The sequence below is a fragment of the Lactuca virosa genome, chromosome 7, assembly GCF_052849685.1.
Source record: "Lactuca virosa cultivar CGN04683 chromosome 7, Lactuca_virosa_CGN04683_v6, whole genome shotgun sequence".
NCBI lineage: Eukaryota > Viridiplantae > Streptophyta > Magnoliopsida > Asterales > Asteraceae > Lactuca > Lactuca virosa.
This window is the reverse complement of record NC_136432.1, coordinates 181,199,578-181,213,904: the sequence shown is the minus strand read 5'-3', so window position 1 is coordinate 181,213,904 and position 14,327 is coordinate 181,199,578. Positions and strand designations below refer to the sequence as shown.

Genomic DNA, 14,327 nt, shown 5'->3' with positions numbered 1-14,327 from the left:
CTCGAACTAAAATCCTTAATTCATGAAAGGTCCGGACCATCACTTTTACCATTATACCATAGGGCTCCAAAGCACAAACTGAACTCTCGGTACCCACAACCTACATTATCCACAACCAAATGGGTCTAAACCTCTCTTTCCCCAAGGCCCAAAGCCTTATGATAATTGGTCATCGGGTTATGACCTCAAATTATGAAACGATTCGAAATAGGGTGTTACAGTAGTAAATGGGGTGATCGAGAGTAAATAAAATGATAGTGGGTCGGTGATTGAGTTTGAAATTTAACATAACAGGTTTGTAATGAAATAGGTTGAAATGGAATTGTGGCTAATTTAATTGGGTGGTATGTAAGTGGGACGGTGTAGTTATGGTTCATTTAACAAAGTGATTCAGGTAAGTAAAATAATTGTGTCGTTTTCATTCAAGATGGGTTTAGGGCTTGATAAAATGTATCTGTAAATACCGATTCACGAGAAGAAAAGAAATTGATAGAACAATGTTTAGTTGAAACATACCAATAGATCAGGAAGATGAAGTTTGGATATGCCATAGAAACCATCAAAGAAAATACAATATTGTTCGTATTAACCTAGCTACTTAGGATCAATTACAGAAACAACCTCTAACTATTGATGAATATAAAATATAACCCTCACATATGCTAACAAATAATGCAATTGTGAACCAATTACCTCATGACATGACGTGTTTGAATTATCTTATATATAAAACAATTAATATTCTTCATCAATTTATATATATATATATATATATATATATATATATATATATATATATATATATATATATAACCAATTCTTATAATTATCTTTCATATAAAACTATTCTGTTGAATAAATTTAAAAATTATAAAATATCATTACATAAATATACATTTAACCCGCTGCATAATACAAAAATTACATCAAATTTCAATTAAAATTAAAAAGCTGTAATAGTCAAAACGTTTGAATATTATTCTAAAGTATGAGTGCAAAGATATTTGATTTTGAGGTAAAGAAATTTCAACTTGTATTTTTGGTAGGATGAAAACAAAGGAAATCCTGAAACCTTATCAGACACATGTAATGTTATCATTTGATGAGAGGCATAGAATTAGCCACACACACACAAACACCGAGCCAACACACACCCTTGGTTTCATCCCTTCCTCCTTTCCTCTACAACCACACGGTTAACAACACAATACCCTTTCTTCTTCCCTCCACAATCCACATACACAGTAACGAGTCTGCAAACTATATCCAATCCACCCACAAAAAACGGAAACCCCCGAATTTTCAGAGGTAACGATTTCATATCCTCTTGTGGGGTTTTAGTTTGTTCCGAAATTTCTTATCTTTTTTAATTTCTGGGTGTTTCGTACTATCGGTTGAGCTCAAAACCCTGTTCTTTAGGTTTTATAATCTACCCATTTCTATTTGGTGCTCAAATTGTAGCGAAACGAGTATAAGGAGAGTGTATTTTCGTGTGTAAGAGTCTGTGAAGGTGTTATTAGGCCATTGCAGGCTAGGTGTTTGATAAATTGTCTCTGAGGATAGGAAAGTAATGTTGGGGTCTATATAGAGTGCAATCATGGCTTCTTTTGCTTCGTTAGTGGGTTTAGGAAGTACCTGCACTTGTTCTCCGGGTCAATTGGAAGGGACCCGTTTATCAATTAGGAGAGTTTATTTCCCCAATAGTTCTTGCAGTTTTCATAACCTTTTGGTCGGAAAAAGGTGGAGGTATGTTTCGATTTGTAAATATTCTGTGACTACTGATTACATCGCTGATCAAGGGACTTCACTATCACTGAATGCCACCAATAAAAGCAGCCAAGACGATGCTTCTGATCTCTTACTTAAGCCTACAAGGCCTATCTTGAAACCACCCGAGCCTAAAATAGCACAAGTTTCAAATGGTTCTGGTAGGGAGAAGTTGAATGAAGAAGAGAGAAATAAGGTGATTGAGTCATTAGGAGAGGTGTTGGAAAAGGCTGAAAAGTTAGAAACAAGCAAGAACTCAGAAATCCCAAATAAAAAGCCATCAATCCCTTTGAGAACAAACACCAATTCTGATGCCAACCGAGTCAACTCAGCTGTTGGGAAGTCCAAGACTCTGAAGAGTGTATGGAGAAAAGGGAATCCAGTTGCTAATGTAGAAAAAGTTGTGAAAGAAGCAAAAAAGATTGAGAAAATTCCAGAAATCCCGAAAATGGAGTCAACAGGGGAAGCTGAAAGTCAACAAGTTGCTAAGCCACCTCAAAGATTCCAACCAAAGTTACAAGCAAAGCCATTGACAGCATCACCACCTGTCAAAAGATCACCAATCTTGAAAGATTTAGGAGCTGCTCCAAGGGTGTTGGAAAAAGAAAAGGAAAAACCTAGTACTGATGAAAAAGATCCTAGTACAAAACAAAAGGAAAGAAGTGGACCGATTTTGATCGATAAATTTGCATCCAAAAGACCACCAGTTGACCCTTTAATGGCACAAGCAGTTTTATCACCTCCTAAGCCAGGAAAACCCTCGGGTCCCACAAAATTCAAGGAAGATTTCAGAAAGAGAAGTGGGGCAGCTGGTGGGACCCGTAGGCGTATGGTTCAAGATAATAGGATTCATGATGATGAGCTTGATGTTTCAATTCCAGGGGCAAAAAAGGGAAGAAAGTGGAGTAAAGCTAGTAGGAAAGCAGCTAGGATGCGGGCAGCTCGGGAAGCTGAACCGGTCAAGGTAGAACTCATGGAAGTTAGTGAAGAGGGTATGCTGATTGATGAGCTGGCGTATAATTTAGCTGTGAGTGAAGGTGAAATATTAGGGCATCTTTATGCAAAGGGTATTAAGCCTGATGGGGTTCAGAAGCTTGATAAGGAAATGGTGAAGATGGTTTGTAGGGAGTATGATGTGGAAGTTATTGATGTGGGTCCCATTAAAATATCAGAACAAGCTAAAAAGAAAGAAATTTTTGATGAAGAAGACTTGGATCATTTACAAGATAGACCCCCTGTTCTCACAATCATGGGTCATGTTGATCATGGAAAGGTAATAATAAGTAATAGTTAGTGGTTTAAATCGTTTAATTTCTTTAAAAGACTTTTTTTTTTGCTGATATTGTTTTTTGTGTATATGACAGACAACCCTTTTGGATTTTATCCGAAAAACCAAGGTACAATTTGATCAAGATTCTTTCTTTATGATTAAAGAACTAAAAAGATAGACTTTATAACATGAAATGTAAATAAAGATTGGATCTTTATGATTAAAGAACGAAAAAGATAGACTTTATAACATGAAATGTGATTAAAGATTGGATCTTGATTACTATTTTTATGACAGGTGGCAGCTTCTGAAGCTGGTGGAATCACACAAGGAATAGGAGCATATAAAGTTGAAGTGCCTATTGATGGCACTGTGAGACCATGTGTTTTTCTTGATACCCCTGGACATGAGGTAATGTTAAATGTAAATAAATCTTTTTTTTATTTCCAATTTTGTTTAAATGTGTTGATTTTTATAGGCATTTGGTGCAATGAGAGCACGTGGAGCCAGGGTTACAGATATTGCTATAATTGTAGTGGCTGCTGATGATGGAATTCGCCCTCAAACAGCTGAAGCAATTGCACATGCAAAAGCAGCTGGTGTGCCAATAGTTATTGCCATTAACAAGGTATTTATTGAATCATATGATTTAATTAGTCAAAGATTTGACTAAAATTTTAACTTAAAACTTTTTTGTTAATGTTTTAGATTGATAAGATTGAGAAGGAGGAAGCTGCAGACAGAGTAATCCAAGTGATGCAGGAGCTTTCTGTAAATGGTGTACAACCAGAAGATTGGGGTGGTGATGTTCCTATGGTTCAGGTGGGACAAAAAAGCCTGAAATTTGTTCTTTATGTTTTGACTATAATACCCTTTACACGATGCTTATTGTTATCTAAAATATTGTTTTATTACAGATTAGTGCTCTCACAGGGTTCAATGTTGATGAGTTGTTGGAAACCACTATGCTTGTTGCAGAGGTAAAAACTTATCATGTAGTGAAAAAACGACTTAGTCCAAAAGTGTTTTTTTTTTTTTACAGTTTTGGTCCTTATTTCAAGGTTTCATATCGATTTTGGTCCCTGGAACCTTGAAATAAAGACCAAATTTGAAAAAAGCTTTGATTTTCGACTAAACATGGTAAAAATCAGAAAGCACAAGGCCCATTTTTTGTAATTTACTATATTTTATATATACTATTATGTATTTTAATGGAAGAAAACAAGGGATTACCTTTATTTATCTTGATTTATGTATTTAATTGTATTCTCTTTTCTTTTTCTTGATATATTAGCTGCAAGAATTGAAGGCTAATCCTGATAGAAATGCAAAGGGCACAGTAATCGAGGCAGGTCTTGACAAGTCAAAAGGACCTGTAGCCACTTTTATAGTTCAAAATGGAACACTAAAAAAAGGGGATGTAGTAGTATGTGGTGAATCCTTTGGAAAGGTTAGTAAAAAATAAAAAATGACATTTTTAACCTTGAATTTTGATTTTTTTCAAACTTTCATTGGCTTAACAACTTACCCTTTTGGGGAAATATTTTGTTTTTCAGGTCCGAGCTTTATTTGATGATGGTGGAAAACGAGTTGATAAAGCTGGACCTTCGATACCCGTACAGGTATAAATTGAAAAGAAAATCACAACGTTTCCATTTATAGAAAGTATTAAACTTTTGATGGATGCTTTTTTTAGGTTATTGGATTAAACAATGTCCCATTTGCGGGTGATGAATTTGAGGTTGTGGATTCTCTTGATATTGCACGTGAAAGAGCAGAAGAACGCGCGATTTCTTTAAGAGATGAACGAATTTTGGCAAAAGCTGGAGATGGAAGAATAACTCTTTCTTCTTTTGCTTCTGCTGTTACAACTGGCAAAAATTCTGGATTAGATTTGCATCAATTGAATATTGTTATGAAAGTCGATCTTCAGGTATTACTACTTTTACTATATACTATTATTGTTAAAGCATCCACATTCTGTTTAAATAAGGTGATGAAAGAAAACAATTTTAAACTGTTTTTAATGATGATTAGGGATCAATTGAAGCTGTGAAACAAGCCCTACAGAAGCTCCCACAAGATAATGTGACTTTGAAATTCATTTTACAAGCAACGGGTGATGTCAGCAATAGTGATGTTGACCTGGCGATTGCTAGTAAAGCGATTATATTTGGGTTCAATGTAAAAGCACCGGGTTCTGTTAAAAGCTATGCAGACCAAAAAGGTGTTGAGATACGTCTTTACAAAGTTATATATGATCTTATTGATGATGTTAGAACTGCAATGGAAGGCCTACTAGACACCGTTGAGGTATAAAAAAAGAAAAAAAAGTAACCATGTGAAATTACCATTATACCCTCCCTCGTGTCATTGTTTGATGATTTGGTTTTTGTAGGATCAAGTGCCGCTTGGTGCCGCGGAGGTGCGGGCGGTGTTTAGCAGCGGGAGTGGGCGGATTGCTGGATGCATGGTGACTGAGGGGAAGGTGACAAAAGATTGTGGGGTTAGGGTTTTGAGAAAAGGGAAGATTATTTATGTTGGTGTTGTTGATTCTTTGAGACGAATCAAGGAGGATGTTAAAGAGGTATATGCTTCTAGTCTTCTTATAATCTAATAATCTAATAAGTGTTTATGTTGGATTCTTTTCTTTCCAAAAACCTTTTGTGAAACTCTTGGTTTGTTTGAACAGGTGAATGTGGGACTAGAGTGTGGAATTGGAGTTGATGATTTCAATGAATGGGAGGAAGGTGATTACATTGAGACCTTCAATTCTATTCAAAAAAGGCGAACACTTGAAGAGGCATCAACCACAATGACAGCTGCTTTTAAAGAAGCTGGAATCGAGATATAACCAACCACTCCACAATAACAAAAAAAAAAAAAAAAAAAAAAAAAAAAAAAATCCCCTACAAGAAAGATTATCCAAGTTTTTTAGTGCGAATCATATGATGATGAACAACTTCTCTCTCCATGTCAAGGACTCAGAAAAAAAAATTGATTTAGTTTTGTGTTATACCTTTATGCTACTACAATGTACATAAAAATAGAAGTTAAGCTTGTAAAGAGGGGCAAAATTGAGAATTCAATGATCAAAATCTATGAGATGATGATGATGATGATGATGATGATGATGATGATGATGGGGAAGAAGTTGTAGAAAGAAAATATTTTGATGTGAATCGTGTTGTTAGATCAAACGTATGTTTTGGTGTTTTTGTATTGGTCTTTTGACATGAACTCGATGAATGTTGAAAACCATATTCTTTGCTAGTAGTGAATACATTTATGCTTCTTAAAGTGTGTCTTCCAAAAACTGATGGAAAAAACAAAACAAAATGATGTTACATACCAAAGAACCAAAGAAATGAAATTCAAGCTCAAATTATAATATTTTGCTGCTCTAATTTTTTTATCTTCACTTTGATCTTGTCTCATTATCAAAATGGATCGGTGGTGTTTGTTGACAATGACAATTGTTGGTTAGATTTTGGCCACCTGAAAAACCAAACCAGTTAGTTCACAGCATTTCAGTTAAACCCCCAAAAAATAAAAATAAATAATTAGTAACAAAAATTACCAATAAGCCACTGACGAGAATCCCCATGGTCTACTGATTATTTCTTTAGCAGGAGGAGTCCCCATTTTATTAACGAATATAAGAGATTCCGATAGCCGATTTAGTAAATTAACTAGAGCAATCACTTCATTTCTTTGTAACAGCAACTGTAAAAACAAATAGATAGATAAAAATCAAACATTTTCTTGGGAAAAATTGAAAAAAATAAAAATACAAAAATATAAATACTTACATGTGTGTCTGGGTTTCCCTTATCATTAACAGAAAACAGAATCTTTAACGCCGTTCCAATACCAAGAATCTGAAGTTTTCCCCAAAGACGACACTTCTCACACCCCACACAGTCCATCAATGCACTGCCACGTGTACAAATAAATTTTAAAGGTGAAAATGTCATACAAAAGGGATCAAACAAGCAAAAAGATTTATTTTTGGACCAAATCTGAACAAACCACTATGCCACAAGGACGAAAAATGTAATTTACTCTAGAATTTAATATAGAGTGAAATATGTGAAAAAGCCCTAACAAGTGAAATAAGTGAATGGAGAGGGTTAAATGTACAAAACAGAAAAATAAAAATAAGTGCTTAATAAATATGGAGTGGTAAATTAAAAAAAAAAAAAAAAAAAAAAAGGAATAAGTCATATGCCCCAATGGTAATAAGTTAATAACCTCTTTATTAGTTATTTCAAATTTCAAATAGTATTAACCTCTAACATAAGCTCCCATTCGAGATGCTGTAATAATTATTTGACATGAAATGTTTTGTATGTATGTATGTATGTATGTAGAGAATTAATTAAAGATGAAACCTGATGTTTAGAAATTGATTCTGGATCTGTTGCCTGAGCATGGGCCCACCTTGACCTTGCCATAATTCAGCTTCATCAAATGGAAGTGCACATGCAGCTTGCAATTTGGGATTATGTACCAATCTTCTTATCAATTCTCCCGCTTTCACATCCTCCAAATCGTTCCCTGAATCATACTCCGCCTCATCCAAGTAACCACCTGCCTGTAACATCAAAAACTCACATATTTAATTATTATTTATTTTTCTTTAAAAAAAAAAGAATCTCAAAATTTGTTTAAAAAGGAATACTTACTTTTGTCACAGCTCTAAGAATGAATAAAAAAGTGAAGTAAAGATTTTGCACGCGATCAGGATGTTTCAAGACTCGGTCACGCATCAATTTAAGATTTGGACCCCGCTGTAATTAAATGATTTAATTAATTAATTTTTTTCATAATAAATCTGATTTAAAGTTTCGTAAATGACCTTATTATTTTTTATGTCAAGAAGATAATCAGCAGCTATGTGGATTGAAATTGAGGAGTGAAGACCAGATATTAGCTTGTATAGTACTTTCTTCTCTGGGCACATCTCCCCATATGCATCTGTTATTAAAAAAAAAAACACTATTTATCTCTTCTCGGTGTAAAATGACGGAAATGCCCTCCCCAACAATTAATTAACTTACATCTTGGACAATGTTCCGAGTATATAGCAACCCATATTCTTCTAGCTGATGGACCCGTGTATCCAGTATGATGTTCGGGATTTAATTGCAGATTCACATACGTCATTTCTTCTGTAAATTTTCAAAAAAAGTCAACTCCAATATGGTTAAAGTTAAATAATTATATTATTACCATTATCAGTTTCATCATCATGAGTCCATGGATTATCTACTTCTACCCAGCCTTTAAATGATTTGTCATCTAGGGTTCGATCCACAGTAGCTTCTGGTTTTCCCTCTTGACATACAGGATCATCTTTTGGAAGAACATTTAATGATGGTGTTTTAAAAGATTCTGGGAATTCATGTTCTGGACACTCGCATACATTGCAATCACGCATTTTACACATCCCATCATCAGGCCAGAAAGGGCAATCACACCATAATTTAACCTGTTGGAGATACATACATGTATGTAGAATTATAGATCATGATTATAAAGTTATAATCATAATTTAGGTCAAAAAAAGACCTTGAAGTATCGGAAGAAGGGAGTGGTAACAAGCTCTTGTAACAGTGGATGGAGAACTGCTCCATTAATATCATCAACACTTTCAAAGTCGCAACAGCAGTCCTCAATGAGGCCTGTGTATTTACAAGTATCCTGTTCAAAAATTGAAAGATTAAACAAACCAAATTAGTTTCAAGTTCTTAAACTTGTGGAGTAACTATGGTTTGCAAGATATAACAATGAGGCTTTTATCCCAAATTAGTTGGAATGGGATTTGGGACACAAATGATCATTGGAAATTGAAAAGGAGATAGATGAAAGTATGAAACAGGTTGTAACATAATGAAATAGGTCTGATAAATTTCTGACACATTTCAATGGCAGGAATTTCAAAAGTATGTTAACGAGAGATCAAAGCATATCAGGTTCTAACTCCATCATAGAGTTCAATTAGCTCAAACTTTAACCACAATTTTGAATAGAAGAGCCACATACATCATTTCACACACATTGGTGATGGAAAGAGCGAAAATTCACATGATACAATGGATATAAAAAACTAAGTTATAGCTCGATCTAACTACTTCCATAAGCTATTGAATTTCTCTGTAATTGTCTGCGTAATCATATAGATACATCAATGCATGCATGCATATGAAGAGAACGAGAGATTACCTCAGAACAGAGGTACGATTTATGGAGGAGAGATAGATTGAGAGAATTCCGCCAAGGATTGAGAGATACGGCAACTAAAACTGTGATCACAACTCCGATAATTCCCCACCGCATCCTTAGACGGTTCTTCTTCTTCTTATCATCGCCATTACCACCCTCGTTCTCTTTACCATCCACATCCACCATCAGCAATCACTCGATTTTACAGACCTAAAAAACCCCTATCAACAAGAATCCACAAAACCCTAGCTTCTCTTGCACAATTAGCGTATGTATGTGAAGAAATGATCCAAAATTGATCGTCTCAATCGCCAATTATGAACATATTTTTTTCCGTATGCATTGATAATTTGATATACACTTTTTTTCTGTTGATTGATTTGAAACGCCGACGACGCAACGACAGAAAGCAGCTTCTCGAACAAGAAACCCGTAGGGCGTAGGTCCTGGAAACGGCCATGTCAATTGTGAAAGGTGTAAAGTAGAATTGCAGGGTATGCACGTGTACGCAAGAGTTCGGTACACCTCACCACCACCCAATCCCACCCCTTTGACGGAGTAGTAGTTTGTCTGTCAAATAAGCCCAGTTCATCTCCCTAATGGGCCTCAAATACGGGCCTTAAAGTAACTTTGCCAATTATACTATTTTAGTTAATTAAATTATTTGTTATAGACTAATAGCGATCAATTTTTTGTATATTTTAATTTAGACTTTTGGTCAATCAATTATTTTCATATATTTTTTTGGAATATTGATAATCTAATTATTCGTGATTTCATCTATATCGCACACATGACTTCAACCCCGATCTCAATGAAAGATGAGAACATTTAATTCTGTTGGATTAGAAAACATTTGGTAATTAATTATCTTTTAAGCATTTTTTTGGAACGACAAATCTACACTACTCCTAAATTACACCTAATATCAACTATGTCTCAAATGAGACTTGAACCCTCAACCTCTAGGAGGAGGGCAACACCCGGTACCGCTGGGCTAGAAGCAATTTGAGTTTAATTTTAATGATTTAAATGAAACTAAATCGATATGTTTATTATTATTATTATTATTATTATTATTATTATTATTTTGAACGGAAAATCTATTCTACACCTACACTACACTTAAATCTCCACCTATGTCCCTAACGAGATTTGAACCATCGACCTTAAGGAGGGAGGACAACACCGGATACCGCTAGGCTAGAAGCCATTTGGTACTAAATCGATATGTGGTGACCAATTTTTGATATTTTCAAATTTATGTGGCTTGCTTTTTGTATACCTTTTTTTTTTTGGAAAATGACGCAACAGCCCTATTATGTATTTCGACTTTACCCCTTCAGTCCCTAAAGTTTTTTTTTCGTGTCTTTTAAGGGAACAAATTGGTTAGTGACCTGTTTACCTAGTCCCCTTAACATTTTTTAGCCGGTTAATAGATGCAGGTGACTTTTAGTTAATTAAAAATAAATTTAATCCACTTCACCTCTCTCTCTCTCTCAAAAACAAAACGAACCCAGATGATCCCTCCTCTTTCCCTCCTGTAACTCCTTTTATTACCACATCTTTCTCATTATCTTGTATGGAGAAGATGATATTCTTGCGTGGTCTTTTTTCTACCCTTCACTCCGTCTTCCTCACCACCTCCACTGCAGAGCAGAGCTTCATCTCCAAAAGAGAAACCTCTGTTACAGGACTTCATCAATGAAGTCTCAGCTAGCTTCCCTAGATTCCGATCTAAGGGAAATCAATCTACCCTCCAGATGAAGTCTGAACCCATGAAAACGAAGAACAGCTGAGATCTATCTTCACCATCGCCACCAAAGATCCATCTCCACCACACCGGTAACAAACATACAAAAAAACCCAATCTGAAATCTCTATCGCATCTCTCTCACTGAAAATGTCGTCACTAATGGTGTTCCAAACTTCAATCGATTCTCTCACTAGAGATGGTGCTGAGGTGATCGGGACTGAGTTGCAGGTGGAGCGGTTTTCTGGGTTTTTATTTTCTGTTTGTGTTCATCTCTTCTCTGGATTTGGGGGTTTTAAGTTAACATGGTTTGATTTCATGGAGCTTTCAAGTCTCTGGATTGAATTGATTTCATGTTTATTTTGATTACATGTATCAAGTAGAAAAGCAAATTTTTGGTTTACTTGGTTATGGTTTTAGATCATTAAATCTGATTTGAGGTTCATCAGGTTTGATTTTAAGGATTAATATTCTAGTTCCTTATTCCTTTTGGATTGAATCTAATTTGCAGTTGTGGTTTAAATATGGGTTTATTTTGTAGATATAGGTATCATTTGAATTAATGGGGGTCTTTGTTTGTTTTTGATTAAAAATGTGTGTATGTATATAGTTTGAGTTGCCTGATCTGAGGGAGGGCGAGAAGGAGGGAGGGATAGATAGATAGATAGAAAAAAGGGTCATATGAACCAATAGTGATTAGTCAAGGCCTATGTGGCAAAGGGGTAATCGTGTAGTGGCGAATCTAGAACCAAAAGTTACGTAGTTCCTCATACAGAATTAGATAGGTCACTTATATTTGTCAATACTAGAAGGTAGGTCCTAGTATAAGTTTTGTGACAACTGGAAAATTTTGGATCAAGCAAGGTCTCGTGTTCAATGTAGGATTTCGTTTCAGCGAGATGAGATTTGGGGCATCTATATGCCAAGGGCATCAAATGCAGGATTCCAGGGTAATGAATGGGTTTGGTTCGATGGTAGCTTAAGCCATTGACGTGTCTCGGGCTGGTTCTATCTGTAATAGAGCCACGATATGTTTGAATATGGAAAAGATGGGTAGTTGGTGATCGTATTTGATATGAGGCTGCGATGAGTCATGTAATATTCGTTCCTTTAACAGAAGTTTTGGTAGCAAGGTGTTTTTGATCAAGTCTTGCCAGTCGGAATTCTTTTCGGAAGGCACGCGAGGCTGTTATGTGTGTGTATTTTGGCTCAACAATTGGGTAGGTGTCCGGTGTTCCGGACAGTTGGCAGAAAAGTTGGGACCAGGGAGGTCCCGGTTGTTTTCAAGGAAAGCAACTATGTGGCAACAAGATGAGTTGGAGTGGTTTCAGTGATTTGGGGTCCGTGTGTGGAGTTGCTTGTCATACGGGGTATATGCTAAGTTGTTTGCAGTTGGATTAAGTGATATCAGAGTGGCTGACCAGACCCTGTTGCGCAGCTCTCGTCTGAGTCTAACCGTTGCAGGGGTGAACCTTTTACTCAAAGGATTATCTGAGCCTTCTGTCGAGCATGAGTGTTCTGTAGCTGTATATGGCCAATAACCTTATTTCCTTTGAAAAAGTTTGTTGGTTCGAATCTCTACGTGGTTGTCATGGTGTCGGTTTGGTGCGAGATATCTGACAGGGAGACAGACCATTGAGACTGTAGGTTTTGGAATCTAGGTGAGAAAGGATTGGGTTTTATTCAAAAGATTAAGGGTTCATTCTTCACTGAGCTTAAAGAACCATTTCGAGGATGGTTTCAGTGAACCGGGATAAGCCGTTGGCGATGGACGCGTGATGATTGGTTGTTTTCGTTGAGGATTTTCATTGGGTTGTATTAGCGGGGGAAGTCAGGTGGGAAATCATGGCAATGTAGAATTTGGGTCTCGAAAAGATAGAGGTGGTTTTCTGTAAGGTTTTAAGGTTCGTTCTTTTCAGGTTTGGTGAGTCCTTCTAGGGTTGGTTTTGGTTACCTTGGGAAGGCTGTAATTATTTCCGGGTTGTGGAGATATTGACCCGATTGTTGGATGTGATGGGGAAGGTAAGAACAGATTTCGAGGACGAAATCTAATTCATGTAGGGAGAGTTGTAACATCTTGTTACGAATTGTTCCCATTTTGAATTGGTGATCAAAGGGTTGGGCATTATCAGGCTTCAGAACCTCGAGGAGTTGGGTTTTGGACCCAGTTGGAATTAGATAATGTATCTTGGTTGCTCGGGTATTCAGTTGGAGTTTCTAGACCAAAGGGTATGAATTTATTTTAAAGTATTGCAAGGAACTCGACGCGTTGGGAGGCTCCAACTCATCGAGTAGAAAGCTTTCCAACCACATGGATTGGAGGACCTACTCGACAAGTTGGGGAGCCCCAACTCGATGAGTTGGCGCTGGAAATGGAAACCCTAATTTTTTGGGCATTGTACCCTATTTAAAGGACTTAACTTCTAGGGCTGGCCTCCTTACCAGCCTCCCTTGCCCAGAAGAAATCCTAGATCGTTTTCCCCACTTGTTAATGGGGTATTGAGAGCTTGAGAGTGATTCTTGAAGGAAGTCTTGAAGAGAGAAGTATCAAGCTTGGAGGAGTGATATTGGATCCGAAAACTCTACATCAAAGGCTACATCTTTGAGGTATAAAGTCATAACCTCGACATGTAGCTTAATAGATCTCATCTCTTGTAGTTTTGGCTTGGTTTTGGGACTTTGACTTGAGTATCCAAAGAAAAGAGGTTTCCAGGGGTTGAGGATGTAGATCTGGCCCCTACATGACCTCTAAAGGATTAAAGTTGCAAACTTTAATAGCCTCCATGTCCCATTCATGAAATATGTCCATTATGAAGACAAAAATGGATTTTAGAGAGTGTTACAAGCATGCATGGACGTAAATATGGAAGCTTTACGTGATTAAACCACTTTAGGATCTCAGATCTGTGTTTTGGGACATTGGAGTGAGAGTTTAAGGGTTTAATGGGTCAAAACCCTCCTTAAGGGAGCTAGGGTTTGGGTTTAGAGCTTATTAGATGATCCTTGGGGGTAAAGTTGGAAACTTTACCCTTCTAGATATCCCTAAGGATAGGGATCTGAGGTTTGGAACCCTTGGATTCAATAAAAAAAGGGCTTAATGCATTAAGTGGCTTGGCAGACTGAAGAACTCGACGAGTTGGGTTGGGGTTACCCCGATCCTGTTGAAGAACGGAGGAACTCGATGAGTTGTAAGAAAACTCGACGAGTTGGATCACAATATCGCGATTCTGACTTTGGGGTGGACTCGACGAGTTAAGTCAACTCGGAGCGTTGACTTTGACCTTTGACTTTGGACAAGTTAGTCCCAAG

General features: G+C 36.6%; 2 protein-coding genes across 2 annotated transcripts; one reads left to right on the top strand and one right to left on the bottom strand.

Moving 5' to 3' along the window:
* Nucleotides 1-1,120: 1,120 nt before the first annotated feature.
* Nucleotides 1,121-6,337, top strand: FUG1 (Translation initiation factor 2, small GTP-binding protein). The gene is made up of 12 exons (XM_079059369.1): nucleotides 1,121-3,040; nucleotides 3,132-3,164; nucleotides 3,335-3,448; nucleotides 3,516-3,665; nucleotides 3,746-3,859; nucleotides 3,955-4,017; nucleotides 4,332-4,487; nucleotides 4,594-4,659; nucleotides 4,734-4,970; nucleotides 5,075-5,350; nucleotides 5,436-5,624; nucleotides 5,730-6,337. The coding sequence occupies exons 1-12, from the start codon at nucleotides 1,598-1,600 to the stop codon at nucleotides 5,889-5,891; spliced, it is 3,003 nt and encodes a 1,000-aa protein (XP_078915495.1). The 5' UTR covers nucleotides 1,121-1,597; the 3' UTR covers nucleotides 5,892-6,337.
* LOC145124141 (endoplasmic reticulum oxidoreductin-1-like) lies at nucleotides 5,890-9,729 on the bottom strand. The gene is made up of 10 exons (XM_079059370.1): nucleotides 9,266-9,729; nucleotides 8,612-8,743; nucleotides 8,273-8,531; nucleotides 8,101-8,211; nucleotides 7,899-8,017; nucleotides 7,726-7,830; nucleotides 7,432-7,634; nucleotides 6,850-6,973; nucleotides 6,618-6,763; nucleotides 5,890-6,535 (listed from the first exon to the last, which is right to left on the bottom strand). Exons 1-10 carry the CDS (start codon nucleotides 9,449-9,451, stop codon nucleotides 6,478-6,480), a joined length of 1,443 nt encoding a protein of 480 aa, XP_078915496.1. The 5' UTR covers nucleotides 9,452-9,729; the 3' UTR covers nucleotides 5,890-6,477.
* Nucleotides 9,730-14,327: the final 4,598 nt, after the last annotated feature.

Coding starts and splice junctions, on each gene's coding strand:
- FUG1 (XM_079059369.1), top strand. CDS start 1,598: ATGGCTTCTTTTGCTTCGTTAGTGGGTTTAGGAAGTACCTGCACTTGT. Junction 3,860..3,954: donor GTGATGTTCCTATGGTTCAG/GTGGGACAAAAA, acceptor GTTTTATTACAG/ATTAGTGCTCTCACAGGGTT. Junction 5,351..5,435: donor GCCTACTAGACACCGTTGAG/GTATAAAAAAAG, acceptor TGGTTTTTGTAG/GATCAAGTGCCGCTTGGTGC.
- LOC145124141 (XM_079059370.1), bottom strand. CDS start 9,451: ATGGTGGATGTGGATGGTAAAGAGAACGAGGGTGGTAATGGCGATGAT. Junction 8,018..8,100: donor CTCGGAACATTGTCCAAGAT/GTAAGTTAATTA, acceptor TTTTAATAACAG/ATGCATATGGGGAGATGTGC. Junction 7,831..7,898: donor TTGACATAAAAAATAATAAG/GTCATTTACGAA, acceptor ATTTAATTACAG/CGGGGTCCAAATCTTAAATT.